Source organism: Symphalangus syndactylus, chromosome 8, assembly GCF_028878055.3.
Source record: "Symphalangus syndactylus isolate Jambi chromosome 8, NHGRI_mSymSyn1-v2.1_pri, whole genome shotgun sequence".
Taxonomy (NCBI): domain Eukaryota; kingdom Metazoa; phylum Chordata; class Mammalia; order Primates; family Hylobatidae; genus Symphalangus; species Symphalangus syndactylus.
Genome location: NC_072430.2, coordinates 84112407 through 84125878, shown reverse-complemented (window position 1 = coordinate 84125878; position 13472 = coordinate 84112407). Strand labels below are relative to the sequence as shown.

At 35.6% G+C, this 13472-nt stretch overlaps 1 protein-coding gene across 2 annotated transcripts in view; it reads left to right on the top strand.

The window, feature by feature from the left end:
- CWC22 (CWC22 spliceosome associated protein homolog) overlaps positions 1-13472 on the top strand; it is a 69004-nt gene that overhangs the window by 12794 nt on the left and 42738 nt on the right. For both annotated transcript variants that reach the window (XM_055289900.2, XM_055289901.2), the window contains exons 2-5: positions 1247-1386; positions 6007-6074; positions 7845-7955; positions 12627-12872. In XM_055289900.2, coding sequence (XP_055145875.1) covers positions 1360-1386; positions 6007-6074; positions 7845-7955; positions 12627-12872 — 452 coding nt within the window. In that variant the 5' untranslated portion in view covers positions 1247-1359. The remainder of the gene's footprint in view (positions 1-1246; positions 1387-6006; positions 6075-7844; positions 7956-12626; positions 12873-13472) is intronic.

Sequence of the window (13472 nt, the reverse complement as noted above, 5' to 3'; positions counted from 1 at the left end):
GCTTTCAGTGTTCTCTTTTAAAAGAAGGAATTGGACCAGATAATCTGTTATACCCTTTCTGACACCCAAATTAATTTGTTTTTTTTTTTTTTTTTTGAGACAGAGTCTTGCTGTTGCCCAGGCTGGAGTGCCGTGGCGTGATCTGGGCTCACTGCAGGCTCCGCCCCCCGGGGTTCCCGCCATTCTCCTGCCTCAGCCTCCCGAGTAGCTGGGACTACAGGCGCCCGCCACCATGCCCGGCTAATTTTTTGTATTTTTTTTAGAGACGGGGTTTCACCGTGTTAGCCAGAATGGTCTTGATCTCCTGACCTCGTGATCCGCCTGCATCGGCCTCCCAAAGTGCTGGGATTACAGGCGTGAGCCACTGCGCCCGGCCCACCCAAATTAATTTTTTTTCCAGTTGTATTCAGTTATTTTGCTACTAAGCATGTTGCTTTCTCTGCATTCTCTGTATCTTTTAATCCTTTTTTTTTTCTATTTTTGGGATTTCATTGCCTTATACTATAAACCATGTAGATATGTACTTCCAATAAAATATTTGAATGCAAATTCTTTGTGAACATAAGTATCAATTTAGCATCTTGCAGAAATTGCTGAAATTTACTTAGAATATTAAAACACATCTGAAGATTTGAGATTTAATGCTGATTACTAGGTTTATTCTGAGCTAAATACTTAGTTCTCATATGTGCATATATCTGAAGCTTTGGGCTATTAATAGATCACATTGAGACATAATTATTGTAGTTTAGCACCTTAAATTTTTATGTGGATTAAATTTATTTCTTAATGATGATTATTGCAAGGATATTGGGTATTTCATTCTTAGTCTATATAGAAACATTGGATTTTTATACTCAGTTTATATAGAGTTTCTCTTTTATCATTGTTTCCTCAGTTTTTTTTTAATATCACACTACTATTTTATGATGTAGGTATATATCTCTCTCACTGTGAGAACATTTTTTATAGGACATCTCTTTTTAAATTAACTTTTGTTCCCCTTGGTCCTTAGAATAAAACCTTCTATTTGCTCTCTTGTTCATGGATTTTTTTTTCTACTTGTATGTGTTAGATATACATTATTATGTGTAACTACTTAACGATTTTTACAATTTTTATTTAGTTATTATATTTGTTTATGGATTAAGAAAAATAAGGCGGTCAAATGTCCATTGTGTAGAAAAAAATATCATTTTTCACACTTTATTAGTGTTAATAAAGCTTTCTTTGGTATATTTTATAGGTGATGTTTGCAGACAGAAAAAGTAAACTGTCAAGGAATTCAGAGCATTGGGTACTTGTTATTTGGACCAGTTTGAGGAGTCTTTGATTTATTGGACCAACTGGCAACAGAAAATGAAAAGTAGTGTGGCACAGATAAAAGTAAGTGTTTGAAACTTAAAATAGAGGATGTAAACTTATAGTCAATTACCTATTCTTTAAATATAAATGCATTTATGTAATTAGGACATTAGAGCCAGACAGTAGAGTGGCACTTAGGTTGGTGCAAAAGTAATTGCAGTTTTTGCAGTTTTTAAAAACCACAATTACTGTTTGCACCTAATACATCCATCTAACTTAAACAATTTTAAATGTAGATACTCAGCTATATGGAAGTATTAGTGTGTAAGAGGGCAGTTGAGAGAACATACAGAAATGTGTTACGTGTGTGTGTGCGCGTGTGTGTGTGTACACATGGATGCATGCATCAGGGCCTGCATGTATCATGTGAGCGATCACGCGTAAAAGAAAAATAAGTAACACAGTGAGGGGAAGTTTCTGCATATCTGTTTACAGTGTGAGCCTCTTGCATATTTCTTATGAATAAATGGTCTCTTTATTCTGTGCTGTACTTTAGACAGTGTGCATTCATTTATTTAACAAATGCATATTGAGTTATCTGATTGTTCTAAGAACTTTGAACAAAATAGTGTTATGTGTCATATGTTATATTGATATATGTTATAGTGATTGTTCTAGGAACTTTGAACAAAATAATGAATAAAACAAATCCTTGTTTTCATGGAGTTTACATTATAGTTGTTGTGGGGAGGAGACAAAATAAATTATAAACTTGGTAAGTTATGTAGTATGTTAGAATGTCAAGTAATAGAATTGTCCTGTGGAGGAAAGAAGTAGAATAGGGTGGGGGGGGATTCAACATTGAGGGGTTGCAGTTTTTAATAGAGGGATGAGTAGGGCCCATTGAAAAGATAGCCATTTGAGCAGAGACTTGAAAATGTGAGAGTTAACTATGCCAATATCTGGGGAAAGAGTGGGCCTGGCGAAAGGAACAGCAAAGGCAAAGAATCTAGAGTGGAGCAGGTATCAGAAGGGGAGAATTGTAGGAGGTGAGATCAGGGCAGTAATAGGGACCAGTAATTCCGTCTGCTTTCAAAACTATTCTGCCTGTGAGTGGACTTGGCAGGAGAGCAAACTACTCAACTTCCTTTTCTCTTCAACTGCATGGATTTAAAACCAGGACATCACTTTTTGGGCCTTGGAGTCAGTAAAGGGGGAACTGTATTTTTATTTGATTATAAATGTAGGCACTCCTCCCTTCCTCTCCTCTTACAGCTGTGCATACCTAAAGTTTCTTCTTTAAAGAGAAGCAGTAGATTGCAAGCTCCTTGACAGCAGGCCCTGTAGTAGGTGCTTATTAAGCTGAACTGATAGACTTGTAGAGTAAGGCAGCCTCTGCTGCAGTCTTTTCCAGCCTCTGTCAAGTGTGAGAAGACACCCACCTCCCTGCTAGGTAGACATCCAGCCTTTGCTTGCATATATCTTTTGGCAAGGGGTTCACAGTTTCTTAAGGTAGTTCCATCTCTCAGTAACCCTGTATATTGTTCTGAAATCAGCCTTTTTGGGACTTGTACTCACTGGTCCATTGTTACTTAAACAGTTAATTTATTGAGGACCTAGTAGGTGGCAGATTCTGGGTTAGGAGCTGGGGATGTAAAGGAGACCTTGTACAGAACTGGCTCTTGACAGAGCCGTGTTAGACAAGAGCGCTCAGATCTTTAGACTAATGCCTTTTACTCAAAGGGAGAAATGTTTAGCCTTTCTCAGACTCCTCTTTTGGTTCCTCTTAGCCTCTGCTTCTCCACGCTTCCCTCTTGTGGCCCAGATGGGTCTCTTGTACCATTTTCTCCCCCAGCCTGCCCGTGGGTGGCTTCATTTAGCATGCCCTTCACACTTAGTGGCTTGGCTCTACCAGCCAGCTCTCTTTGGTCTGCTTCCATTTCTCTCCTTTCTGTTAGCCACAATGGGTCCACTAGCTGGACTGGTGCTGATTCTTTCTTTAGGTGAAGCTCAGCTTTTCCCTTGATGTTCTGAGGACTCACCTGTTAGGTTCATAAGGCTTAACTGAGAATCCCCTGTTTTTCTCTTGAACCTCACTGTAGCTTCGTTAGCAAGCTCCCTACCTCTTCCAGCCCCTACCCCCTCTTTCTTTTAAAGTCTAGTGGATCCTGAAAGCCGCTGGACTCAGGCCTCTTGTTCCCCTTGTTTCCTCATACTGCTCTCCCTACGTTGTTGGAGACTAAGAGTTACTGCATGATGTCACCGTATTTGTTTTGCTTCATGAACAGTTTAGAAAAATTTTAAAGGTAATTCTGACTGTATAGTATTTTCAACTACTGCACTGACTTACAATCTAAACTCTGTGATAAAAGAAATAGGGAAATTCAGGTTCTTAATATTTGATTCATACCTGAAAGTGATTTTTAACTTGATGAAATCCTATTCATCTTCCAAAGCCAAATTCAAGTCCCCGTTTTCCCACTTTCATCCCTTAGCACTCTGTGCCACAGTGATTGTTTCCTACTCAAGATCTCCTGTTAGCACTTACTATGTGTGCCAGTCATTTGTTACTTGATCACATTTATGAAATCTTCTTCACAGCTTCAATATTTTTGGTCTCTTCCTCTTGCTCACAACAGATGTTGCGGAGATGTGTTAAAAATCATTAGCATAGAATTGGGGCCTTCTCCTTAATGTAATCAGAATAATTTCTTTGCCTTGTAAAAGAAAAAGGAGACAATGCAGTTTTATTGTTCGCTGTCTTGTCCCCTCTCCTCTTCCCCCCCTTCTTCTTCTCTCTCTCTCTCTCTCTCTCACTCACTCTCTCTCATTCTGGGGAACATATAATCTAATGTGTTTAATTGTGGAAATCTGTATAAACCTCTCTGTCTCCTACAAGATCGTAAGCTCCTTGGCCTTTCTTATCTATTGTATCCTTCAGAATGTCTACACAGGAAGGACTATGTCTTATAATAAATGATCAGTATAAATATTGTATTTTATGTTACCATTGAATTGAATGAATCTTGTGCTTTGTATTTGACCTAAGATCTTTATGTGTAGTTTTATAGAAACCTATGTCATATATATTGAACAGTTCTATTTCACTGTGTTGCTAAGTGAAATAATTTTTAAAACTTTCTTAGACACAGAATTTTAAAATGGTTGAATTTAATGCAAAGTAACAGCTAAACTATGGTTACTTTAAGTTATCAATTTTGATTACATGCTTATTCACCTATATAGATTAGTTAATGGGTACTATTCAAAAAATTCAATCGTTAATGAGACTATTTTGCATTGTACTTGTGATTATTGTTAGACTCAAACTGCTGTTAATTAGTCATAAAATCAGAGGAAGTTGGATCTTATATTTCTACTCAGAATAATTTTCTTTTTTAAAATATATCCTTTCTTTAAAGAGGCAAGCATGTAAGTTTGCAGAACAGTTACTCATTGTTTGATTTAGTTTATCTTAGATCTCAAGATTAAGGTATGTTAAATGCTATTTTTCTTTACAGTATGGTTAATTAAAATTATTTTAATTCTTAAAAAAATGCTTGTCAATATTTGAATGTTGACCAGTTATATAAAAAATTTTACCTATGTACAGAGGTAAACATTTTGGTTCCTTAATGTATTTGGATTTTTTAATTAGGATATAGTCTCAGACTGGATGGTTCACATCTCTGTCTCATGTCAGTCTCATGTTACATGAAGTTACTTATTTGTATATTGATTGTTTTTCAAAAAATTTGGAATAGTGCTTATACCCTAAAAGTAATGTTGTTTGATTCCCTAGAGCCTACCACAGTATAATACATATGAGACACTCAATTGATGTTTGTTGAAAACAAAAATTAACTTTTATAAACATGTTAGAATCAGTTTCTTCCAGCTATTTTACCCTGTACTAAAGTTGTGGTTTTCATAAGCCAAAGGAGATTGGAGGTAAGTACAATATCGTGGCTGAGGCGAGAGGATCACTTGAGCCTGAGTGGTTGAGTCTGCAGTGAGCCGTGATCATGCCACTGCACTCCAGCCTGGGCAACAGAGCAAGACCCTGTCTCAAAAAAAAAATAATGATAATAAAAATTATAACTTATTACATAGAAGTAAAATATAAACTAGGTGTCATCGAAAATTTGAGAATTATCTTTTTCTACCTTGATTTTTTTTGGCTAGAAAGAAGTATTTGGTCCAGCAAAGGCGTAAGAATGATACAATGGATTTTAGGGACTCAGCGGAAAGGGTCGGGGAGAGTAGGGGGGGCGGTTAGAGATAAAAGACTACACATTGGGGTACATGTACATTATTCATATGATGGATGCAGCACAGTCTCAGAAATCACCACTAAAGAACTTATCCATGTAACCAAACACCACCTGTTCCCTGTAAAACTATTGAAATAAAAAAAAAATAAAAAGAAATGAAAAATAAAAATAAACAGAAAAAAAAAAAAGAAGTTTTTGGTCCGTAATGAAAACAGGTGCCTGCCACAGACAGGCCTATCTGGGATGATCTGAAGATTTTGTTTTGTCTTACAGACTGTTTAGGTTACATGAATTATTCTTAATGATTTAAGAAATGTTTTGCTACAATTTCTGAAGTACTTCCAACTTTCTAAGCCATGTATTTCAGTGTATGTTTTTAACATAAATAATTTTTGAAATGTTTTCTCCTTTTTTTCCTGTTTTAAAGCCTTCTTCTGGTCATGACAGAAGGGAAAACCTTAATTCATATCAGAGGAACTCCTCTCCAGAAGAGAGGTAAATAGTTTAATCTGCTCTGAATGCAATGTAAATTTTTATGGTAAGGTTTATGTAATAATTTAGCTCTTAGATTTCTAATTTTAGGGTGGATAACTTCTTTTTAATGGTTTTATAACCAATATTACTTGAATGGGCTGTAGGAGGAATCATCCTTAAATGACTCTTCTAGGAGTTTCTAGTAAATAATTCCAGATATTATGTAATTTTTATGTGAAAGGGAGTAATTTTTAATGTTTCAAATACTAATGGAATGAAAGTGTAAAATGGAAAACTGAGTTGAAATTACACTATTTAGAAGTGCTGCTTTTGCTACTGTTAGTATTATCCCTTACATGTACATAGCTCTGTATTGTCTTTAAAATATTTTTATATAGATTATATCAGGGTCCCCAACCCCCAGAGCCATGGACCAGGCCGCACAGCAGGAGGTGAGCAGCAGGCCTGCCAGCATTCCCACCTGAGCTCCGCCTCCTGTCAGATCACCTGTGGCATTCCATTCTCAGAGGAGCACAAACCCTATTGTGAACTGCGCATGCAAGGGATCTAGGTTGTGTGCTCCTTATTAGAATCCAACTAATGCCTGATGATCTGAGGTGGAACAGTTTCATCCTGAAACCATCCCCTCACCCCCCACCATTTGTGGAAAAATTGTCTTCCACAAAACAGGTCCCTGGTGCCAAAAAGGTTTGAGACCACTGGATTATATCATATTATAATTATGTTAAGATCAGCGATCCAAAAATGTTAACATTAATGTGCATTATGAATTCATATTAGCACTACAATTATTTCATTTATGATCATTGAAAGACCATTAAGCATATGGTCTATTAAAAAGTAATGACGGTAAAAAAAATTTTTTGTGCCCATTAAAAATAATTTATGAAGGAAGAAGCACCCTTCAAGCTTTCTTTCAGTTGTCTAGGCTTCCTTACTCCATATGTACTTTCTTATTCTACTCTGCTAAATATCTCTAAAAACTTTGCTTTGTGAACATCAAGTTAATTGCCCTGATTCATTACTTACTCTTTCACCAGTTGTCTACTCCCTCTATATTTAAAAATAAAAAACAAACAAAAAAAACTCTTTACACACAGACACATACACACACAGGTATATGTGTGTATAACTTAATTGTAGACGTGTATATAAAATATAGATTATGTTACTGTGTATCTATTATGTATATATTTAACTTCTGTTAAGGTTCTCTGATTTTATTGATTTTTAAGATTCAAATAACAGATCTGATGCTATCCATCCTTGTTTGCTAATAATTTCAATCCATTCACATTGCTGTCCAGTAATGCATTTTCAAGAATAACAGCTGATGAATATGGTCTTTTGGTATGGAATTAACCGATCCTTATGGAGGCCAGCCAACGACATTGGTCTTATACATTCAGTGTTTTGATAAACGAGCCAACTAAGCAAAAGGAGTCATTTGTAGGATAGCCTTTTTTCATGCTAACTATATATGATATCCAGATACATGTCTCCTACTGGGAACGAAGTGAATCAGGATAATTCACTAAACAAGTAAGTTTGCTGAAGTGAATCCTAGGAGTTGTTTTGCTGTGTACAAACTGAAAGCTTTTGTAATTCCGATGGAATGAATGGGTGTTAACAAAATAAGCTGTTAAGAACAGTTTGACACCATGTTGTTTAGTCATAGAGTTGCTTTACCATTACCAATATATGACTTTCCTAAATATTTATAACATAGTTGTTTTTAATTTACAACTTGGTTTTCTTATTTTATGTTAGATATGAAGAACAAGAAAGATCCCCCCGGGATAGAGATTACTTTGATTACAGCAGATCAGACTATGAGCATTCAGGAAGAGGACATTCTTATGATAGTAGCATGGAGTCACGGTTAGTGTTGGGAATTTCTAACTTGTAGAAAATTATATTTGTTTAAACTTTCTTTATGCTATGTTTATAATAAAAACAAAAATAATAGTAGCTAACATTAATTGGATGTTCTTAGGTGCTAGGCTTTCTAATAAGGGCTTCATGTGAATTAACTTCTTATTGCAGTAAATATATGAAGTAGGTACTAGTATTTCTGCTTTACAGCTGAGGAAAGCTAGAGAAGTTTAGTAATTTGTTCATGTTTTGAAACATAATAGTGAGAAGCCTAAGTCTGTCTGACTCTAAAGCCCAAGCTCATTCATTATATTGTACCGCAAGAGGGGTTGGCTTATGTGATTTTTTGAGATTCTTTACTAAATGAAAGAAATTTATATTGTATGATATAGAGTGGTCTAAATTTACTTTCCTGTGTAATGGCAGAGGGACATTGAGACTTAAGTTTCCAATTTGTAGTTTTTTTCTACATGTGAAGGATTCTTACTTGAGCTTTAGAGAACTTGGTTACCCACCTGTTCCTCTGGCTAACAAGACTTGCAAGATTTACTTGGTTGAGAAATGGGCAAGGGAACTGAATGGAAGGCAGATAGCAAGAAACATTGGAAGGAGAGTGTTTGGAGACTCCCAGGGGTAATATTTAAGAAGAGTCAGACATTAAGTGCCATTGATGTTTCATTGAAAACTAGGCAGAGTATTATAACCCCTTGTTATTGATTTGTATTTATTTTCAATTCTTTTTCTCCCTTGTAGAAATTAGTAATAGTTTTTATAGTGAGAATACATTAGTCCCCACTTATCCATGGGGAATGTGTTCTAGGACCCCAGTGGGTGCCTGAAACTGCGGATAATACCTGAACCATATATATATACTATGTTTTTTCCAATACATACGTACTTATGATAAAGTTTAATTTATAAATTAGGCATAGTAAAAGATTAACAACAGTAACTAATACTAAAATAGAACGATTATAAGAATACACTCTAATAAAAGTTACGTGAATGTGGTCTTCCTCTCTCAAAATATCTTATTGTACTGTAGTCACTTATTTTTGGACTGTGGTTAATCACTGGTAGCCGAAGCCTCTGAAAGTGAAACCACAGATAAGGAGTGACTACTGTGTTAGAAAGATGTCGGCGTTTTAAAAATTCCCTTTAAAACTTCACTAAAGGGCCTCTGTATTTGCTCAGGAGAAAGTATAATGGAATTAAAAGTTACTTAGTACATGTGGGGAGAGACTCTCCAGGTAGACGTAATGGTAGTCTCAAAGAAAGTAGTGGGGCAGATACTTGAGATGCTCAATATAGGGAAGAGATGTTAACTAGCAGTCTGCAGATGGAAATACTCTCAACTACTTAAAACAGAACTCACTATATGGGTAGTATTTCCTTAACTTGCATGTATCTTTGCTTAGAAGAGGAGTAGTGATGCAGACAATTTCCAGGTCATTTGAAATGGACTTTGGAATGTCTATATTTTACACTTTTTAATGAGGCAGTGTTGCATAGTAGAAATAGATTCCATATTCATGCAGATTAGAGTTCAAGTTTTAGTTACTAGTTACAGAAATTTGGTAAAATTTCTTAACAAATTTCTTCTGAGCCTCAGTTTCCTTATCTATAAGATGAGGATGATAACATGTATCTTGTCTGGTTGTTTAGGTTTAAAAATAATATCTGTCGTACTACCATGTCTGAACATAGTAGTCACTAAGAAAATGACAACTTTTAAAATATTAGTTTCTTGAGCATATCAGTTTGAGTAGTGAAAAGCAGTGAACCAGTGGCACTTTATGTAGAAAACAGTAGAAGAGTTCAGATAAACTATTGTTGAACAATGTGGTTGATTCTGAATGTATTTCTAATTAATCTTACAAAACTAACATTATTTTAGTATTTTATAAAGGAACTGTGATTTGTCTCTGTAACAACCATTTTCATTATCCCTTCATAGACATCTTTCTGCCTTTGTCATTGTTTTCATAAAACCAGCTTTCTCCTGATTTTCCTATATTCCCTTATTAGTCATCTAGTTTCCAAAACTTGACTTTCATGGTTTATTGTTCACTAAGATCAGTATCTTTTTTTGATGTCTCTCAGATTATCCACCCCTTTACTACCAATATTATACCCCCCACAGGAATTTTGACCAAATTCCTCTGCAGTTTGGAGTTTGGAGCTAAGCACATTCTTTGATATCTACAGCCAAAAATTTCGTTCTCATCACTTTCTAGTATATACCTAATCCTATAATGTCAGATTATGTTAACCTTCAAAATTCAGGCTTGTCTACTGTCAACTTAATGAGAACGACTACTAGAACCATAATTGGTAAGCTAAGCTTTTTGTATATTTTCCCAAATACTGTTAAAACTCTTAGAAACTAGATACTATTTTTTCCAATTTACAGATAAGGAAATGGCTTTGAGTTTATTAAGTAGCTTACCCAAGGTTGCATTTAAACATCTGGTAAATGTTGAAACTGGAATTTGAACTCAGTTCTGGCTCCAAAGCCCCTGTATTTTTCACAATCCCTGACTGTAGTACTTCAGTATAACTCTACGTTAGGTCTAGTATATGAAAATGAAGTCTCATGTTATCCACACAGTCACACTGTGAAGTAAGCAGGCTAGGTATTATGCAGAACGTAAAGGCTAACAGTCCAAAAATGTTTCTATTTAGACTTTTAGAATATTTTGTTACTTCTGCACTATAAAGGAACAAACACAATAATGGTAAGGATCTGATTTTATCAGCCAGCTAGCTGTCTTACCTGGTGTTTCTCAGAAGAATCATAACCAATGTCAGGAAATCCCTGCTGTAGCTACTCTCTTGAAACATGTATATTCACAAGAAGAAGCAACTCAGTTGCAAATTAGTGCAGAGAATTTAGAGCATCTGCCTTTGTGACTAATTGAGGTTTATATTTGAAATCACTCTTTCCCCCCATATGTTCACTCTTGGTGTATATAGATTGTCTATCCTCCCTAGGAGTCATTTAAGTCTCTTTTACCTCAGTTTCAAAACTGTTCATTCAGCCCAGCAATGTCATTACTGGGTATATACCCAAAAGAACATAAATAATTATATTATAAAGACACATGCATGTGTATATTCATTGCAGCACTATTGACAATAGCAAAGCCATATAATCTACCTAAATGCCCATCAGTGATAGACTGGTTAAGGGAAATGTGGTACTTAGACACCATGGAATACTATACAGCCATAAAAAAGAATGAGATTATGTTCTTTGCAGGGACATGGGTGGAGCTAGAGGCCATTATCCTTAACAAACTAACACAGGAGCTGAAAACCAAATACCACACGTTCTCATTTATAAGTGGGAGCTAAATTATGAGAACACATTAACACATGGAGAACAACACACACTGGGGCCTTATGGAGGGTAAAGGGAGAGTGGAGGGTGGGAGGAGGAAGAGGATCATGAAAAACAGCTAATGAATACTAGGTTTAATACGTGGGTGATAAAATAATCTATACAACAAACCCCCATGACACAAGTTTACCTATGTAATAAACCTGCACTTGTACCCCTGAACTTAAAATAAAAGTAAACAAACAAACCAAAAAAACCTGTTCCTCCACAGCTACCTGGGAAGATGACTGCTTTTCAATCTCCATGTAGGTTTTATTACTATATATTTAAAAAGACCATCTCAAACATACTCCTTAGATTTAGCTAAAATCTATCTCAGTTTCCTGGTAATGCAATGATAATATGAAATTTACTTTTATTTACTGTATTATATATAACTCATGGTTACCCAAAACATGAACAGAATGATCTGAGTTTCCAAGGCAATATATGTAAAAAGCAGCTCAGTGGATAAACTTTGCTCTGGGGAAAGATAGCAAAAAGCAAGGATTTGCTCTTTTCCCATTCTTGATGGTTTCAGAGATTGTTTTAAAAGCCTCAGCTTAAGAAAGGATAATCAGGTACGTTAGTAGGGAAGACTTATTGTGCCTAGAAAAATTTTCCCCCCCACATTGTCTCAAATAAGCGGAAGCTTCCAATATTCTGAGATTTCTAATAAAAATATTAGTTCTATCAGGAAACAATTTCAAATATTATATTCTGTAGCAGTCTTACAACTAAAGTAACCATTATTGGAGATTAACTCTGGTTTCTTCTCCTTTATACAATTTGTCATATACACTACAGGCTAATTTGTCTTCTTAAAACACTCTTTTCATGCCACTCTCCTACTCAGAAACTTTTAATGATTCCCCATCACCTCCAGTATAAAAACCTTAAAGTCTTTACATATGTTTTAAGATTTTAGTCTAACTCTAACTCATCTTTCCAGCGACCATGACACATAATCCTTTATTTCCTGATTGTCCTACTCATTCTGACCTTAACACCCCTGTTCAGTCTTTCAATAATTATTCCCTCTTCTACTAGTTGCAAAATGTCATCCTTCGTCTCCCCTTCCTCCTGCCGACTTGCCCCCAATCTAAATCATGTCATGCCTTCAGGACCTGATTTGTTCAATTTTCTCTGTGAAACACTTGGTCACCATTCTAAACCACTTTTCCTAGTCTGAATTTGTGGGACCCACTTATGGTCTCACTCATTTGTGTGCAGTTAATTGTTAAGAGTGTATTTTATATTGTCTTCTCTGCTCTTAAAAAAAATTTATATTACAGAAACAGGGACCGAGAAAAACGCAGAGAAAGAGAAAGAGATACGGATCGGAAAAGGTCTCGGAAATCCCCATCTCCTGGGAGGAGAAACCAAGAAACATCAGTAACTCAGAGTTCCTCTGCTCAGGATGAACCTGCTACAAAGAAAAAGAAAGATGAGCTGGATCCTCTTCTTACTCGCACTGGTGGAGCATATATTCCCCCTGCAAAGCTCAGGATGATGCAGGAACAGATTACAGATAAAAACAGGCATGTTAATATCAATCAGTATATAAAGCCATGAAATTGTCATTAAAAAATAAGTCAACTATGGTTTAATTAACCCTGGCTCTTGAGAATTTACATCAGTCTATAGTGATAGAGACCTCAAATTAGAGACCTGTTTACTTCATAGCTCCATTGGAGAGCCACACACTACCTGCCCTTATATTAGCTCATTACTTCTTTTTTTTTTTTTTTGCATGAATGAATTAAAAAGTTTGAGGAAAAGATTGCTTACCCTTTTTATAGTATTTTCAAACTGTTGTTCCTTTCATAGTTTCATGGATGCATTCCTATTGTTAATGTCTATTTTTTGTAGAAAAGAGTAATATTGACATTTTAGTTCTAAAATTGACTTTTCCTGTTGTAAACCAGGAGTCAGCAAACTTTTTCTGTAAAAGCCCAGATAGTAAATATTTTACACTGTGAGTCATTTTGTCTCTGTTGTTGCTACTCAACTCTGCTCTTGAAATGTGAAAAGTCATAGGCATTGTGTAGAAAATTATAAGCATGGCTGTGTTCCAATAAAGCATTATTTACAAAAGCAGGTGGTCAGCTGCATTTGGCTCATGGGTGTAGTTTGCCGAC